Source organism: Styela clava, chromosome 8, assembly GCF_964204865.1.
Source record: "Styela clava chromosome 8, kaStyClav1.hap1.2, whole genome shotgun sequence".
NCBI lineage: Eukaryota > Metazoa > Chordata > Ascidiacea > Stolidobranchia > Styelidae > Styela > Styela clava.
The window spans coordinates 160,829-180,377 of record NC_135257.1 but is presented as its reverse complement, the minus strand read 5'-3'; the positions used below and the strand labels follow the sequence as shown (position 1 = coordinate 180,377).

The 19,549-nt window shown below is 33.8% G+C and overlaps 2 protein-coding genes across 5 annotated transcripts in view; one reads left to right on the top strand and one right to left on the bottom strand.

Moving 5' to 3' along the window:
- LOC120346232 (FERM and PDZ domain-containing protein 2-like) overlaps positions 1-19,549 on the bottom strand; it is a 136,603-nt gene that overhangs the window by 9,383 nt on the left and 107,671 nt on the right. For all 4 annotated transcript variants that reach the window (XM_078114908.1, XM_078114907.1, XM_078114909.1 and 1 more), the window contains one exon: positions 15,430-15,562. In XM_078114908.1, coding sequence (XP_077971034.1) covers positions 15,430-15,562 — 133 coding nt within the window. The remainder of the gene's footprint in view (positions 1-15,429; positions 15,563-19,549) is intronic.
- On the top strand, positions 27-7,011 carry LOC120346597 (uncharacterized). Its single transcript, XM_078114911.1, has 12 exons — positions 27-1,013; positions 1,828-2,277; positions 2,427-2,540; positions 2,743-3,030; positions 3,962-4,147; positions 4,304-4,398; positions 4,808-4,965; positions 5,198-5,311; positions 5,548-5,685; positions 5,942-6,088; positions 6,328-6,391; positions 6,624-7,011. Exons 1-12 carry the CDS (start codon positions 751-753, stop codon positions 6,758-6,760), a joined length of 2,154 nt encoding a protein of 717 aa, XP_077971037.1. The 5' UTR covers positions 27-750; the 3' UTR covers positions 6,761-7,011.

The window sequence follows — 19,549 nt, the reverse complement described above, 5'->3', positions numbered from 1 at the left end:
GATATGGCAAGATTGGTAGCTATATTTCATATTAACAGATAGTATGCAGGATGTTTTGGTAGAGTAGGTTTCAGAATAATAAGGCTATTCGTCTCTTATGTATAAAACAATATTAGAACATGTAAATATTAATTTTAAAACAAATAGACTAATAGAACTAAAACTATGGCAGAAATAAAATATCACTTTAAAATGAGAAAGTCAAATCCAAGAATCAAGACTAAAATTATATGGATCAAGGTCTATTGTATATCATTGATATACAATAAACACGCTGTACATGTTCAAAGTAAAACAAAAGCATAAAACCAAGAGATGCTTTCGATAATGCTAAGAATATTGTCTAAATATAAATTATCGAGAGCTCACAAAAGGGCAACCAGTGATGTTACCCTTTTACTTTTTGAGATTCAGGAGAAATAGACACTTTTAATGAGCATAACATACAATAGGACAATTTCAGCTAGCAAAATGCAAAAAAAAAATGATACTTCTTAAAATGCATTCCATTTTGAATAATAATGCAAATTACTAATAACAGGTAAGCTGGTAAAATTTGAAAGATGATTCCACTAAGGAATATCGTTTGATTTTGATCTTGATAGAAACTTTCTTGTCTTAGCCAGGGGTGTTCAAACAGCACAATTAAGAAATAAATTTTCAAATAGTTTTGGCTAAGATATAAATTAATGAGATAAAAATACATAAGCCTACTTTCAAATATCTGTTCAAATTTTATAAGACTATTTCATGAATATAATGTGGAAGAGATTACAAGACAGAGTGAAAGGACGAAGAACAACGTCTGCTAAACAAGACATTAAAGATGTTGCAGAAGAAGCAGTGAAGCAACAAAAACAAAAACCGACAAAGGAAGCTAAAAGTCCACTAAAACAAAGACATGAAGAAAATTATAATACTGAAGAAATGAAAGATGTTTTAGCATTATTTAATAAACTGGAAGAGTTGGTCATAGAAGGTGATCCCAGAGTACGGGATGTTTTAAATCAAAGGTAAGTTTTCAGAACACAAGTTTTGAATGGAATACAAGTTTATACTCAATTCAAATGAGATAAAAACACATAAGAATCATGGTTCAATTGTTGGCTGACTGACAAGCTGACTCTCGAAGATATTTCCTTGAAAGTTGTACATAAAATTTTGGGACCTCCTGAAGTATGCACGCCAAGATGGCGCACAACCTGAACTCAGGTTGTGTACCAGGTTAGGGTTCAGGTTAGGCGACATCTCGGTGCGCATACTTCAGGAGTACCCAATTTTGACTCTTCTGAACAACTGGCTATCAAATTTTATTCTGAATTATCTGGATACTTGCTATCTTTATCGTGAAATATGAGGAAATTTAGATATTTATAGAATTTGATATATAAACATAATAACCTCATTGGCTCGGCGGTATGGCGCATTGAGCTAAGCTTTAAAAATAAGCTTGCCATCGTATCTCCGATTACCCCCCATGGGTTACCATTGTGTGGGGGGAAATTATGTGCATGAGGATTGCTGAACTCCTCAACCGGCATAGGGTAGTTTGTGTAACAGCTTGTCGGTTTCCTCCACTAACAAGTAAGTCCATGCATCTAAAAACAAATAACCGGCTGACTATTCCCATACCAGACTGAACATGGACTGGTAACCGGACGAAAGCTGTGGTGCGCCTCTCCTATCCTAACATTGAGAATGCAATAGCAAGTTATAATTAGCTGACCCTTGACAGCTGTTGTGGTCAAATGGAGAAATTCCAGTAAAAATGTTCCCAACTTTTAAAATCTAAACACTACTGATTATTAATAATTAATATTGCTTCAGACCTCTCATCCAGCAAGCATTAATGGATGAAGGGGAAATCACTGATAGGTCGGAGATATCACCTCGCATTGTACCTAAACTACAACTAAGTCCACACAGGGAGCCTACATATTTAAGAGAAGAATCAGGTGTTTCAGGACGACTGGCAATGTATAAAGACAAACAATTAACAGTTAGCGACCTCGGGGTACGTAGTCCAAAACAACAGCGCTACACACAAAATCGTTTTCAAAGCAACAATCCTATTTTCGTTAGTCAAACAATTCCAGAAAATGCTCAAATGAACAATGTGTATAATATTAGTAATTATGCTGGTGGTAGAATGCGGAAACATCCAGATGGAACTCTACTGACAGCAACAAATGCTCCTGCAATTGTTGATGGAAGGATTAATGATGTGAACCCAACTTTTATTCGTAGTGAAGCTCTATTATTGGACACACATAAAAGGTATGATAAACATAAATTTATAATCTTACTGAAATGACTAGAAAACCCAATTCCATGATTTTCACCTCATACAAATTGAACTTATATGGAATATACGTACTGGAAACCCAGCTACAATAGGTCCATACAAATGATGCATTATACTATAGAGAGAATCCACAGCTGAAAACCGAAGAAATTCCAAAACTTGATTTGCATGAATTCAACTACGATACACCAAGAGGAAAAAGTAAAGTACAGGTTCAAATGAGAGGAGATGATAAGTGAGTCAAATTAAACATCACTTTGACTTTAGATTAAATAATATTCTCATACCCTAAGGTAATCGAGTTCTTCACTATTAATACAAACTATAATCTATGCATTTTATGTACGATTTTACCAAATCTAATCCATTCAGACCTGTAATACCAAAAACATCAGCAACTTCTAGAAAGTAAAGAGATGTTACTTTACTACCTTCAGAACTCACAATTTCAACTATACAAATCCTGATGCTGGGTATCAAGTTAGAGTTTCGCTTGATAACATGCCAGAACTCAAAAACAGAAGTGCTGGTGTTAAACAGAATACAGATATTACACAAGAAACCAATCCACCAAAAACATTCTCTACCAGTCAAGGTTTGACCATACCTATGCCAAGCAAACGTGAACCATTGTTTGCAAAAAGGGGAAACAACTCAAGTTGGATGGATATAGTATCAAAGGTTTTTACATCTGATGGTGGTGAAATCTCATGCTCAGGATGCAAGTATGTAAACGTATCAATACATTTCTCTTGGAACAAATCATCAAGCGAAAATTTTTTTTTAAAATAGCTTCTTTATCTGCTTACCTATTCGGGTATCCTTCTTACTTTGGTTTAAATCAGGGTTCTTCAAACTTTGGTTCCTGACCCGAAGTCATAACATGAGTCTCATTCAGTCTGGTATTATCAAAAATATTGTTACGATATTCTATTTCAAAAAGCACAAAACCAAAGCTAGACCTTGACATCTTGTTTCAAAATACTGAAATAATGGATAATCACAAATGACGCTGCTTGTTGAACTGTGGTGACTTATAAAAAAAAAGAACATTGCTTTCAATATTCTGACCATAAGGCCTTTCCCCATAAAAATCGTCCCATCTGAAAAAATAGAATACCTCAGTCCAAGCAGTATTTCATGTTTTAAAATGACCTTAAAAGTATGAATTCAATGGAATTTATTAATTTTATTATCAGTGTATGCATACAGAAATCACTGTCACTATATATCACATGACTGTTGAGCATTAAGAAGTTCAATCATTTTCACTTGCACTTAAAACAGTCGGACTTAATTCTCATTTATCAAAACCAAGTGCTACCATGCCAATTTGGTAGCATTTAGAGAATACAACAAATTTAATTTTGAATGAACATAGCATTCAGCAAAGAAATATATGGACGCTGTACAAGACCAAACAAAAACTGATTTGATTTATCAGACTCATGAAAGGCAAATTGGTTTGAGAGTAAAATTGACAAAACACTGGAATATATCTCTTGGATGTATTTAAATATTCCAGAAATATTATTTTTCATAATTGCAAATAACGTCAAATTAGTTCAATAGGACTACAAGTTTGAATTAGATTCTTTATTCCTTAAATAGAAAGAAAGGTAAGAAAGATAATAATAAATAGCTTATTGATTTCAGGTTAGAGGTTCCGAAAAATGCAGTTCCTAACAAAGCACTGATAAGAATTTCTTTACTTGACATACAAGAAGTACCACATACTACATTTGGAGTATCAAATGAAAGAAATCCATCATTATTACCAATATCAGCTGCTGTCAAGATTGAGCCAGAAAATTTAGTTTTGCAAAAACCAGTGACTATCAGGTATGAATTGCAGTTTAATATAACAGCAATATGTAAGGTTTACCTCACAGCCTGTAAGTTAATTTCTGATCGATCTTTTTGAATTTTGACCCATAAAAGTCGCCCACACTCGCACATGTCAGGCAGTCCAATACTAAATCTTAAATAATGTTTCAGATTACAAACAAGTATTGCAATGCGAAGTGATGGTCAATCAAAAGTAGATGAACGCTCAAAAAATACTCAAAAAAAGTTAAAAGTGATAGAGGAAGGTCAGTAAACTACAAGTAAATAATGTTCAAATAAAAGCCTAGTGTTCACTGAATCACTCAACTGACTAATAAATGAAGGCGTTGACTGAAATAGGAATGCTTTTTTCATTTCCATTGATATTCAAATATCAAAACCACTCTGGTTTGTGATGTTATAAGTTCATAAGGATAAAACCAACACACAAGACCTAATATAACTTTCTAGAATGTTACATGTATAAAAGCATAGGCTGTCATCTTTTTCCATGCTGGCACTAAGAGTTACCTACTCCAATTTCTTTCACAAACAGTTTCAAAATTCAACTATTTACATGATTGATTTGATAAAATAAAAGCTTTAGAACTGCAAACTCTTACTGCCTAAAAACACTGGAATAACAATTCAGACCCACCAACCTATTATTTTCAGACATCGAAGCCAAAAACGTCATAATTCAACACAAGAACTCATTGACCGGCGATTTATGGCAAAAGTTAGGAACTAATGTTTTCAGATCAAGTGATTCTGTAATTTTTAAAACTCAAGAATTGAGTAGTTTTTGTGCTTTCCATATTCAAGATGGAACGGTAAGTTATTAATTTTTTCTAAAGGGTCTCAATTAATGATTTACTTGTGAGTAGGATGAATATAAAAAGTACCAGTACCCAACGGTATACTAATAGCAGGTAATTACCACCAATCTAGATTGAGTGGCTCCAAAATCCAACACATATCTTAACCAAAATGGAGCATTTCAATTTTCAACGTAAATTAAGAAATTACAGCATTCTCTGTTTTGTTGAATTTTCCGGTATAAAGAACAATGATGTCTTAATAAAGAAGATTGCCATATATGTTTTTCAAAGTTTGGAAAGAAGAAAGAAACAGTTCCTCTCAGTACTGGTATGTGAAGATCAGCCACATGTTTTACAAGTGAGTTACATTAAAAAAATCTGCAGTTCAGAACAGATGGGCGACTGAGCTATTATATTTTGGATGCAGTTAGTGGTATCTACTTACTACCTTAATAAAATAATCCAAAACATTGATCAAAAACAATCCATTATTTTTATTGTACTTGGTCGTTATTACCGGTAGATGACAATCAAAATATTTGTATTCACCTCATTATATTATCCATTTCTTATTGTGATATACCATATTGGCAGAAAGGAGTTGAGAGTATGCCTGGATGGCTACATTACATGGACAGCTGTTTTAATATTGCAACAGAAGAGGGAAGAAATCTTGTTATTTTTTTGGAACCAATTGATAGAACACTGTGCAGCATTGACACCAATAAGATGGTAAGACTATGTACTATGGTAAAACAGATGAGGCATTTCAGCATTGAGACATTTCATACTTCGGGATTGGATTCTGTCTCATATGTCTAATTATTGATTAATACACCCTAATATGACAATACAACATTAATACAAAATAAAAAAGCAAGACCTTGAACTTGCAGTAATTACTAGGTCAAATCATTTGCAGATAAGATAAATGTACTATTTTGGCCATTATAGTAATTACCAGGAAATAGAGATTTGTTTTGTTCAGGAAATACCCTGGGAAAATTTGTGGCGTCCAGAATGTTTAATACGAAAACATTTCACCGTCACATTACATAAATTGGATACAGAAGGATTTATACAGTTGGTTGTAAATGAAGCAAATTATAGATTAAACACATCGTTTATATGGCAGGTATTCTTAAATATTTTCAAATTTATCTATTATTCAATTTAATTAACTGCAAGCTCAAATGCAATTACTTAGAACAGGAATAACAAGATATGTCTTTTCATGTCTAGGAATGACACCAGACCAGAAAGCCAGTTCTAAAGCCATAAACTATAACCTAATTTATTTTACTTTGTTTACACAAATGTTGCAAATGAATTTTCACCACAAAATCCATAATAATAATAATACTATAAATTTAGGTTCAAAAACAACAAATCTTTCTTCCTGATCCAGTGCCAGTTGAAACTTATGCTCTTGATGAAGGTGAGATATTATAGATACAAAGCTTTTATGAAGTTTGCTCAAACCATGGTTCCTTCAACTAAAAGTGAAGAGAACTGATAGAAGAACTGAAACGACCATGGATTAGCTTAGCTTTAATTTATGTCTATGATTAATCTTGCAATAGGGCTTTCGTAGTATATCAGCCAAAAAAAGATATAAAAAAGATACATTCAGTGGGTATTCGCACTACATAGATATTCTAATTTTCCAGATAGAGCATGGAAATATGATCTTGAGCCAAAACCAAGAGATTACAGTAATTTATACAAACATGTAACATGGAAACCTCCAACTCCTGAGCCACAACTTGTAACAAATGAGAGTTTACTGAGATATGCAACAATGTGAAAGTAAAGATATTTATAAGAGTGACAAACTGATTATTGTATCTGCAAATGAGATGAATACTGTGTTTTGAATCAATTAGTGAATAAAAGTTCTAGATAACTCTTGAAAACCTACACAAATTATTATTACTAACAGCATTTTTTCAATTTTGGGTTTTCTTGTATGATGGCTTGGTATTCTGATTCTCAAGCTTTTATTGGTGTTTAAAGCAGTCGGTACAAGTTCAATATTGGGGAAGGGTGAGGGGATGATCAGTGGTGGGATTCAGCCGGTTTGCACCGGTTCTATAGAACCGTCTCATGGAACTTTATGAGATAAGCGAACCGGTTAGCATTACTGATTACTGTCAATGTTCTGTTTGGAACAGAACCGGCTGAAAAATTTGACTTCTGTGAAGGAACCAGCTGACAAAAAATTTTAATCCCACCACTAGGGATGACCACATACAGATGAAGAACATTTTTTGATAAGTGAAATGTTATATGATCATTGGAGTATGTTGAACTTATGTTATGAAAATCATGATTATTGAAGTCTTTTGTTATTTCTAACATCTTGCCTAATATGGGAGATCTAGATAGGTATCACTTTCAGATTATGAGAGCATGGTTATGATGGTTTCATGAGGCTTGCAACCAGGCTATGTACATTTAATCGGCGCTACATGAGTTTATTTTTATGCATATAAACGATAATAAGACAAAGTGATGTATGCCATATGCAAATTATTTTGCTGTTATTTGGCCTTTCTGCAATACTAGAATTTATTCAACGACATTTCTCCACTAACAACAAGTATTTTATACTTTTTTAACGCGAAGACCCCGATGGCGAATTGTACTTGTGAAGCAATGTTTTCCTTCCAAGCTAATCCCCATAAAAAAAAATCCTGCCTGTGCTGCTGGTCACCAGATATTGATACTTTTTGTAGAAACTTCCAGCAATTACTTTGCAGATACAAATCACAAAAAGCAGTGAAGCAATAATATTTTTTATATACCTTTGGGTAATTATATTCAATTACTTTAATTCAGTAGCAAATCTATCCACTGTTTTTGTTCCAAGCGGTGACAAAAACAACTATGCATACAGAATAAAGCTTGTTTTTGCTCGGAACCAAATTTATAGTTGCTCATGTCACAAAACAACATGGTATTTATTGAAACCAATGCATCAAAAATTGCTATCCGACGTTAAAGCAGGGAAGTTTTAATTGAATCGAATAGGGCAGGGGTGGGCAACCTTTTTCGGCTCGCGTGCCAAAATCGGTTAAATTTAACGACAAAATTCTCCCTTGTGCCAAAATTAAAAACCATGCTTTGTTACTTTCAAAGCAAAAATTCACAATAATAAACCTTCTAAACAAGCACAGACAGATTCAGTATTCAGGAATATATCAGTCCAACAAATAGATTTGATTACTTTTCTTATTCTATATCAGTGGGATTACCGCTGATAGAGATTTTTCATTGGGTTTATATTTTGTAACTTTCAAAGAAATACACAAATTATGGGTTTCATCCTTCAGGCTACTTCTGTCACGAGACCTAATAAAGTTCATAACTGAGAACAGAGAATTAACAAGCATAATGTAGATGAAAACATGGAGAGTAATGCAGTTGAAAAGTTATTGAGACACGCAAAATTTCGGGGAATGGCATCCCAATCACGCAATAATTCGTTTTCTGCACTTCTCTCTTGTTTCCCTTTCCTTAATCGCTCAGATTCCCTTCGAAATCAATTTATAACAGTAATTTAGCAAGTAACTCTAACTAACATAGGCTGTACAACTTCATAAATTAAGCAGAAATATAAAAAAAGGGTGACACAGACGAAATATATTATGTAAGAATGTAGCCAAGTGAATGCTGCGCTCTTCTCGACAGCCCACTCATTTGTTACGTCATAATATACTTCTTTGTAGCCATATACATGTCATGAAAGGACGAAAAGAGTTCAAATGAATAACGGATTGTTAACAAACGCACGACACCAAGTTTCATCAGATAATTCAGAATTTTGAAACTTTCCGAGGCCTCGCTCGCGTGCCAAATAAATGTGCTCCTGGAATAGGGGAATATCACAATCTCTAATTTTCGTTAAGCGTACAGGTTGACTCGTTTCGATTGAAAATATTTTACAATGATTGCATTATGTTTTTGTTTTCAGCTTTTTAACTAGATTTCCTGTTAGCTTCTGATATGTACACTCGGAAAATCATGCTTCCTTCTTCAATTTTGCTTTTGAGAAAATTGGGGAGGGAGTGGGTTGTTTTTAGGCATAAAACTTTTAATTACAATATAGAGTGGTGGTATTTGAATGTGTTCTTGATAATTCAATAAGTTATGTGTATGGTGCATGTTAAAAATCTATTCCACTTTGAGTTTACACTTGCATTTATAGAAACACAAGGAAATAGCACAGCTGCACAGGACTATGTTTTTCAATTTTGGGGCATAATCAATTAGGAAATAAAGGGGTCAGGAACAAAAATTATGTTACACAGTGCTATTTTATAACAATAGGTTGTCGAATGCTCTGATTCAATAAATCACAGACGGCATGAAGGATTTAAATCAGCGTTAACTCGAAGTACCATAATTAAAACCAGATTTTAAGTTTCAATACTATGTCATGGGCAAATTTGGGTAGAGGATTCAATCTGTTCCCTTCCTTCATTATTTAAGTGTATTGTGGATGAAGATCACATAATGTAATATTCAATTTATCACGCAAGCATATGCCTGCCATCCTTTTATAAATTTTATGCCCACTTACTGTGGAGCGTATTGTATATATATATATATATATTTCTATTTTATCAATTTGGTCGACAACACGGAGTTATTTTCGCTGTATTTGGGCGGCGGGAATTTTTGGGCCACATTTTGTTGTCGCCCAAATAGTTTGGGCTTTATTTTCTACATAAATCCCTCAAGCAAAAAGTCTGAAACTTTTCGTCATTTTCAACATTACCCTCAACTATCACCACATAATGTTGGATTTGAAATTCAAGCAAAAAAACTCTGGTTTTTGCCGACAGTTTCTAGGCCTAGCTATATCCCGTTTTGCTATTTTTGCTAAATTGTGGCTACAAAAATAAATCATGATTTTCTCTTTTCTAACCCGGTTATCTTTTGGCCAGAATTTGGAGATTAACAATAAAAAATTTTCGCTATCGTTTGGTATTCCAATAATTCACCGGAAATTTATCTGGGACTTGCGACACTTCTATGGTATATTTCACTCTGACAAAATGTGCAAATTGCAGACGAGACATATGACGTCATATATGGTCTGCGTCTGCTCTGTCAGGAGCGATGAGAGAAGTTGGTTTAAGTTATCGTTTTGAATCAAAGGCAATTCAGTTTGTACATAAGGATGCGGGACATGTTATTATGTAAAACAAAGGCTCTGAGATATTGTATGCAAAGAAATAGTTTGAGATGATGTTATCACTTTAAGTCTGCAAAGTATCTCGCTACCTAATTATGGAAGACATGAAAATATATGGAACAGACGTGATAGTCCTATCCAGTGCGACAGAATAGGATTTCGCAGTAAATGTAGTCTAGTCCTATATTTTTTTAAAAAAGGTAAACTTTATATTATTTTGTAAAATAAATTTATGTTTTGTTTTCCTAGTCACAGATTTGGGAAAAAACGAAGCTGACAGAAGATCATTGAACGTGTACGGAAGTCTGTCAAAGATCAGGAGAAGGAAAACTTTCCAAGCAAACTCGAGAACATTAAAATAGAAAGTTTATAGTATATATATATAAGATAATTTTGAGTCATTTAAAAACATGTGGAAGGAAAACTGTTATTTGAAGAACAAAAGGTTCAAAGAGGATAAGACAAGTGAATATTGTCAGAAAAGTGTAAGGTCAATCTGGAAAAAGGTAGACACAGTAAATATGGGGAAAAAGACAAACTGGTTGCATTTCTAGAAATTTGTTTATAAGCCAGAACTACTGTGCACTAGAAAAGGTTATCTATTACAATCCATGAATATAAATATAAATTCATTAAAATTTCGGCAGGAGACGCACGCACCAATCGAATTTTGTAATCTGTGTATTGGGTTTCTCATGTCTTAAAATAGGACTGACCGGATTTTGAAACCCATGCCTATTTTGGCAAAAAAATAGGTTATTTTATAAAAATTCTTCTAAATACCTCCATAACGTTTCTGGATATTGAATGGATGACAACGGAATATTAGAAAAGTTTGATGCATGATATATAGCGGTTATTGTAATATATATTCTTGATTATTATGTACTTTTCGCATGCAAATGTAATTTGTTCGAACACAATTTTTTGGAAATAAATCATGTGTGACCAGGTGTATTTTAGCCGGAGATGTTAAAATACAACGCTGAGTTGAATTGTTTGTCGGTCAATGGTACAAAACAGTCACTATAAACTGCATGGTCAGCGTAGGTCATTTTGCTGTTACCGATTTTGAAAGACCGATCTTGGGACGGGGGGGTGGTCATGAGATGTTATAACAGTTAAAAAAAGCTGGATTGGTCGTGTAAAGCTGGGCGATTTTACTACTATATAAAGCAACGATCTGCATTGCGTTGCTAACAATATTGCCATATCACCTTTATTGAACATATCAAGAAATGCGCAGATACGTTTTAATATTACTCCTACGCCCCTCTCTTTAAAAGTCCCAGATGAGCGATTTCATAAAATTACAAAGAGGGTAAGATTTGGGTGAGTCCCTGCACCCTTGGCACAAATAGAAATAGCTACTATGATTTCAAGTTTACTGGTGACGCGGTTTATTAGTTTTTTTTTATATTCAACTTATTATCCAGTATACTTGCGTGAATAACATACGGATCTTCCGTACAACGGCAATTTTCGTATTTTGCGAAATTTTTTATATTAATTTATGACATCATATCACATGAACATCTCTGCTATGACGCCAAAATTAATTTCACTCAAAAAAAACGTATGACGTCACTATAATTTTTCACATTGTCGGAAATACATAATACTAATTACATTAACTGGTGTCACTAATTTCCGACTATCAAATAAGCAAATGAGTTATGGTAACCTCTTGTACATTGTTGGCTATTTTGGACGCATCTCACTCGGAAAAATACATTATCTGAAAATCGGAAATCGAACACTGCGCAGTTGAAATTCAGATTACAAAGAGCTAATTAGCCCTAAAATCTATTTTAACGAACAGTGGCATATTTGAAACATCTGTGATCCTTTTAGCGACAGTATTCCCAATTAACAAATGGGATACAAATTGTTACTTAGATTAGCGGAAATGTAGGAATTAGAAAAACTTTCTATATCGGAAGTCTAGGTCGCTCATGCCGATGCCGGGTTATTTCGTTTTCCACTTTCATTCCCTTTGTTCTCCAGTTTTAATTATATGATTAAGCACGGTCATCACAACACAAAACATTGAATTAAATGGGAAACGTTCTTTGCTTTACTAGACCGGGCAATTGGATTTAATTCTGCGGGAATTTGAGTTTTCATACATCGCCGATTCCTCTTCTCGTTTCCGAAATGGTGACTATATTTATTTAAAAAATGGTTAATTATTCAGGTGATGGTTTAATTTAATGATGTGAAGTACCATAATACTAGGTACAGTTAAAACTTGCTCATATAAATGCTTTTGATTGTTAATACAACATATTATCGCCAGAAAACTTAACAATTACGGCGAAAATTGCGTTTTTGACAACATCGCCATAAAGGAGCGATATTTTCGATATTTTTGCCTAAAGTTAATGAAAAGCACGTGCAATGCACTTATTATATTCAAATATATTTGAATACAACAAAAAAAACGACATCGAAGGCGAAAAATTAAAATAATCGATGAAACCCTAGTAACGACGATATGCTATCATATGTTTCCGAACTGCATTTATTTGGAAATTTCAAAATTTTGAATTATTTTTCTAGCCATCCAATATCATTGAACAATATATCGCCGAATGCGTCTCTCAAATACCAACTGAACGGTGTTAACATTTTTGTTTTTTATTAATTATATCAAAAGTTATAACCAAAAAACGATAAAAAAAAATAAATTTTGAACCCAATTTTCTCGAAAACTATTAAATGAATTTTAATTATAAAACTATTTTTAGTTTTGTTTTATTGAAATCTATCCAATATATTAAAATTTTCGATACAACTACAATAGAACAAATTTTCAATTTTGGGGTCAAATGACAAATAATTAATTTAAACCACTCCCTGAAAAGATAAATACAAAACTTCCGCATAGACTAGTGAAAAATTTTTCAAATTTGACCTAAAATTCGCTGATTTATATGTGTTCGAATTTTAACTCGTGATTTCGTAAATTTCAGCAATATGTCACATCTCAGACAATCCAATTTATGAAATTATGGAAGTTTTGTCATCTGCTATCTAGAATCCACTATGAACAACTTTCAAATATCGCCATTGAATCTATTTTCAGGTTACACTTTGGCCTACGTAGATACACAATATATATATATACAGTATATACACAATTACTCTTTATACTTTCGTGTGAGGGCATGGAGAATTGAAGATACAGGCAGTCAGAACGAGTGGGCAAATCGCAACAATATCGTTCAGCGAGCGATCAACCGCGACGCCAAAATAACAACATATCACGCTGTAAATAGGGCAAGGCGACAAGCCTCAGGCACACCTTAAAACATCCAAAACCACTGTTTTCGGCTATTTCCTGGTACGATTGTAACTGGTGTTTAATTTACCTTGCAAGCAAAGCATTTAGCCGTAGCTGTGAACGTTTTTAATGAAGGACAATGATTAAATAGCCAATGATTATATCTATTCCATGCGGTGTCGACCATATCCAATAATGTTCTTCATTTCCGCAAATAGGCTAAAAAAAGCAGTCCCTCGGAATTGGGCGACGACGATTGTGCACCAACTCGACTATATTTTAAACAAACTGTATTACTTGCGTGAAATTTTGTCAAAACATTTCCCACTGAAAACCACCAAAATTAACGCTGTGAGTAGCTCACTATATGCCACAGAAAACGAGTGGCCCAAATGCAGCAAAAAATAGTATGTAACCTCAATGCAGCAAATAGATATATATATATATATATATATATACATATAAACGAATGATTCTCAAAATAGTGAGTTTTGTTGCAAGTATTTTTTATAAAGCTTTTTAACTTCTACTTGATCAATCATTTACAATTTATCCAAATTGTCTTTAGTGTAACCATTTTCCCCTCGCTGGTTGTTTGTCTTCCATGTAACTTGTATACATTTATCCAAATATGCCATAATGACTATTGCATAGTCAATGTTTGTAGCAAATGTAGTTATTTTTACATTGAACCAGTAACAGCGCTTTAGGTGTCGCTGCTTGGAGACCTAACAAGGTCCCTCGCAACTCCTGTCGCGCACAACTATCATTATTATTATATTCATTTCCTGTGCCAATTTTTTGTGCATTTGATGTTTTTGGTGACAACGAATAAATGATTGATTGATAATGACATTTGCGTTTATATGAATAAACAGACAGTAATGCAAGAAAAAAAACATTCTATGTCCATAAATTTCCAACCTGCGAGCCCACCGGACGGATTTGTGTGGACTGTTGGAAATATTGTTCGCTGATCTCAATCAACTGTTTATAATAAAATTTTCCAAATAAACCTGAGTGTTGCTCAAATAATAATCATTCTATGTATCGAGCAATTGTGCTGTGATATTATGCAACAATCAAGCGGCCAAAGCATATTGCAAGCTCAAGGCTTGCATTCTAGAACGTCAATTTGATTTGATATTTACAATTTTTTCACACATATTTTAAAATTTTCAATTATGGATTTGAGATACTCGTTCTGAAGCAGTACTTTCCAACCTTTTTTGTTTCCCGACCTTTCTATATTTTATAACATGCTGCGTGCGAACCTTTCACGATATATCCAGAATTTGATAATAATTTCAAATAATAATCTAATACACAAGTGGTAAAATTAGCCACCTATGGCAATGCTTCCCAACTAAAGATGAATTCCCAAGGAAAAAATTTTGCCGTTTCAAGGGAGAAATTCTGCATTTTCATATATATATATATATATATATATATATATATATATATATCGCAAGCGAGTACATATTGTGCAGCACAAATATTAATTTAGTTTTTTATATTAAATCACTTGAACTGTACAAAAATGGGAATGCGACTTGCAAAATGATGAAGAATCCAACAATAATATTTACTGAAGATATAGTTTGGTGCAAGTCATCTGGCATAATGACTAAGTAGTTTCCATGATTATATCATTTTCAACATCTAAAAAAACGACCTTATTTCAGCAAACAAGATGATATGCAAATATACCTGATCAAAATTATTCAAAACTTGAAATATGTCCTTCTCATTAAAAGAGATAATGTGAATCATGATTAGTCTACTTGTTTGATTAGTTTGCAAAAATTTGTTTGTAAATTTTTGTTCTATTGTATTGGCTGGGAGCAATGATAATGAATAAAGTATTGTAAGGAACGACGGTACAAAAAAGTTTGAGAACCAATGATGTGGGTAACAACAATTGCACATTTTATTTAGCTTATTATCACAAATTCATTCTTAATTCTGATAAAGCTTGCCAACCTACTTCAAAATCTCCTAATTCATACTGCAAAGAATATGCGGCGAGCATGATGGCTTGTTCATAATTGCATACAATTCTTCCATTCATTAAATCTTCACGAATTTGTACATAAATTGATTGCAGTAGTTTTTCATCTCTGGAAAATGTTTTCAAAGGTTTATATATTAGAAATCTCCGCTTATGAAATTATCAATTTAATCAAGATAAATTGAGTTGCTTCTCAGCATATATAATTTTCAAGTAGGCTACTTTTAGGATAAAGTGAGTGCCAATGAAAGATATTTGCATCGAAGATGAAAATCTGAATTTTTGAACAGGAAATGATTTTTTGGAAATAAAAATACACTGAACTACCCAAGTAGTGAATGTAGGTTATCGCTATGTGATTTCTTAAGCTTTTTGGCATTGACTGCGCGTATAAAATGGACTTAGTTTGTGATATTCAAACTTTTGAAAGTCAACCCTGCCGAAATTGAATGCAAATTAGTATGTACCGTTGTTGATGTAGTACTGAGTAGAGATGTACCGATACCACTTTTCTCGCCGATACCGATCCGATACCAGCTAAAAAAGCCGATACCGATACTACAAAAAGGCCGATATTACCGATACCGATACTATGTAAATATTACTTAATTAGGTGTGCTGTGTAGGGCAGACGGGTTAAAACAATGGTCTTTGAGCGTTGTTCATAGTACACATTATTTCAGATCGAAAAAAAGATATATCACATAATATGAAATTAATGTTTGGTGTTTGCTTTAACTGATTAAGATACACTGTACAGTAACGCTAGTAATCTCGATGTTCAATTAGAAAACTCATAAGCCGGGATGTCCAATTTGAATTTAATGTTAATATCGCAACCTTCGTATATCGTTATTCGTGTTTAAAAGAATATCGAATATCACCCACACATTCTAGAGCCGCCGTCCTACATTCAAATTAAAAGAATTTTTCAAGTATTTTATTTCGTGGCTAATCGTATTTGGCAACGCAATAAGTCAAAGCCAACATGAAAGAATATCAATCAGCACCGACCAAAAGAAGGCCTACCTATAACCGTCGAGGATGTTTTTTTACTTTACTATTTTATATTATTATACAATTGCTACCATATATTTTTAGACAGTTTAGGCCCTCTAGGGCTAGGCGGTCATGTCAATATATCTATAAAGAAATTGTGTAGTTAAACAAAATTAATATCTGCGTAGAGGGATAATTGTGTCGGAATTTAGTTTATCGATGTCGTCGGACTAAATGACACTCGTACTTGACGACAAACAGTCAGAATTTATACCCGTGCCAAAAGTCCATGTGCCATTAATAAGGACCCCAATTCCACTGTATGATTTAAAACTGGGCGCCTAATTGCTTTTTGTTATGTGCCGTGTTGATATATTTCTTCATAATTACTATGTAATATTAAAAATTTGACAGCGAAAATAGCTAAAAATACGTGTGAATCCTATTCTCTCGCGGGGGTAGGGACATGTATGGCTCATAGCTCACGATCTCTCCAGACAAAAAATAAATTGAAAAGTAGTATTCCAACTTATCTTTTAAAACATTCTGGACCATATCAAAAAGGTAAATATATCGGAAATATCGGCCTTATTAATCTAACCGATACATGGCCGCTACCGAAAAAATTGCCGATATTGCCGATACCGATACATCGGTACATCTCTAGTACTGAGAACTCGTCTGCATAATTTTGCACTAGTTGAAAGGCATTTAGTGCGCTCCTGGTCCTATTTTTAATATCGTGCTAGTTCTATTGGGTGTTGCTTTTGACAAACGCTGCAGTAGGTTATACGTTCAACAATATATTCAAATAATATCAGTGCATTAATAGAAATGACTATAAACTTAGATTATATTTTCAAGTGGAATAACGCATACTGGGCTATTTCTTTTAACTCAAGCTAGTACTCATACTTTATGTGGTGTTTTGTCCGCTTTTATGATCCATAATCAGTCCTTTCGTTACATTCCCGGCAAATAGACCATATAGTTTATTAAAATCAGCATAAACATATTATCTGTATTGTAAAATATCATACTCGAGTGCCTATTCAGTGGTTACTGCAGAATTCACAGTGATGATAGGCCTATATAAATTCCCAAGCGCGAAACAAGAAAAAAACTAATTTGTTCCATTAACACATTCTGATTTTCCCCATGGAATCACAGAAGACCTCTAAATTGTAGCAACCTCCAGGATTTTCAGTGTTATACTCAGAGCCAACAATATTTCTTGTTATTTCTTTTATATTCACTGCACTCAACCTTTCTCTGTACTCCAATATTTATAGTGCCTGATTCTATGATTGATGAAATTGATGAATCGTTTCTAGAATGAATATTACATCAAACAGTCAAAAAACAGCCAAGCATTGGAAATAGACCATAGAATTAACCGTCCGAAAATGTTAGTACCGGTGCATTTATCACATGAAACGTCTTTGTTTGGGTTGCCCGATTGTTTATTTTTCCTAAATCTATACATTTCTGTGTTACATTACAATACTGTTTTACTCTTTACCAACGCGAAGAGAAACTAAAATTAAAGACAGAAAACATTGATATGAAACCTTACTTGTGTATATAGCCTGAATACGAGTTCAGGAATGAGTTCTCAGTACTACCTTATCAAAGATTGGTGATGTGGTCGATTTTTGATGAAGCGGTTTACAAAAATTAATATGTAGAAAACTAAGGCGACTTTAAGTGAATATATTTATGTCAAAAATTCTGAAAAAATAAATGGAATTAAATCCATCAAAAACATTTTCTGTGATAACCCACCTTTAACAAACCATTAATGGTAAAATTGGTAGGATAAAAAGATTCTTTGAAACTATGCCAAGCAGTGTTCACAAAATTGTAAGTGTGTAGCCAGGAATTTTCAAATGGGGGGTTCTGAAATTTAGGTTCTCCAGAAATATGTGTAATAATGGTGCACAAGCTGAACATAGTATGTGTACCCGGTTAGGGTTCAGGTTGTGCATCATATTGGTACACATACTTCCGGGGTGCCGAAATTTGTAATTGCCAAGTCTGATCGTAACAGGTGGTCTGGCCGGAGGCTGCAAAACGCAAGTTTCTAAGAGAACTGATGTTCTAAAAATTGTTATGTGAGATACAGAATGTTTTTAGAAATCGAAACTGAATATGTCAGGATTCGCCAGGAACAAGGACTTCAAATAGAAATTGCGGGCTGAATGGATGTTTCCCCGAGCATCGACTTCCCTGTTTACTTTGTGACATTGGCAAATCAGCAAGATGCAAAGAGTGACGTAGTTTCGCATCCGCTCAGACACTTTACTAGCTCAGACAGATTTTCAGGCGTCGTCGTAAACATTACCTCGTATTCGCGTTTTTGAAATTTTTCGTTAGTTTTTAGTTGTGTATCGGATATTTAAATATATATCAAATAATTCAATGATCACTTTGTCTTCTTAGGACAGGGGTTCTCAACCTGGGGTTCGCGAACCCCCAGGGGTTCACGAGAAGATTTCCAGGCGTACTTGGAAGGCAGGCGAATTTTTTTGTGTTGCTGTTTATCTTTTATTACTACCAGAGAAAAATGAGTGCCAATTGAAACGTCGATTTTCACTGTTCTTGCGTTGTTGTGATTGTGACGCAACAATGTGATATTCACGGTTTTGCAAGCAAACAGAAATCTCTGAGACAGAGTGCTGCGAGCGTTGGAGAAAGTGACTATGCTTATTGAAACTTGGGAAAGATTTTAAGAATTCGATAGCTAGGCAGATGACAAGGGCAATAATATCAACGCGAATATTTAATTTAGTTACATTATGGTCAATAAATTGTTGTTGCAACAAATTGATAGTCAATATATCACAACTTAGTTCGATGCCTAATTACGGGGGTTCGTATTGATTGTTTTGTGACTCGGGGAGTATGTGACATAAAAAAGGTTGAGAACCCCCATCTTAGGAGTTTCAGTTTAATTGCAGTAATCAAAAATTAGTGTAGAAATAGCTGCGATAGACTAGGCTAAACTTCTTTACCGATACTTTTAAAAAACAGTTTGTTGAATGCTATGAATCAGAATGATGGTTTAAAACAAAAATACCCCATTTTACAGGTACCA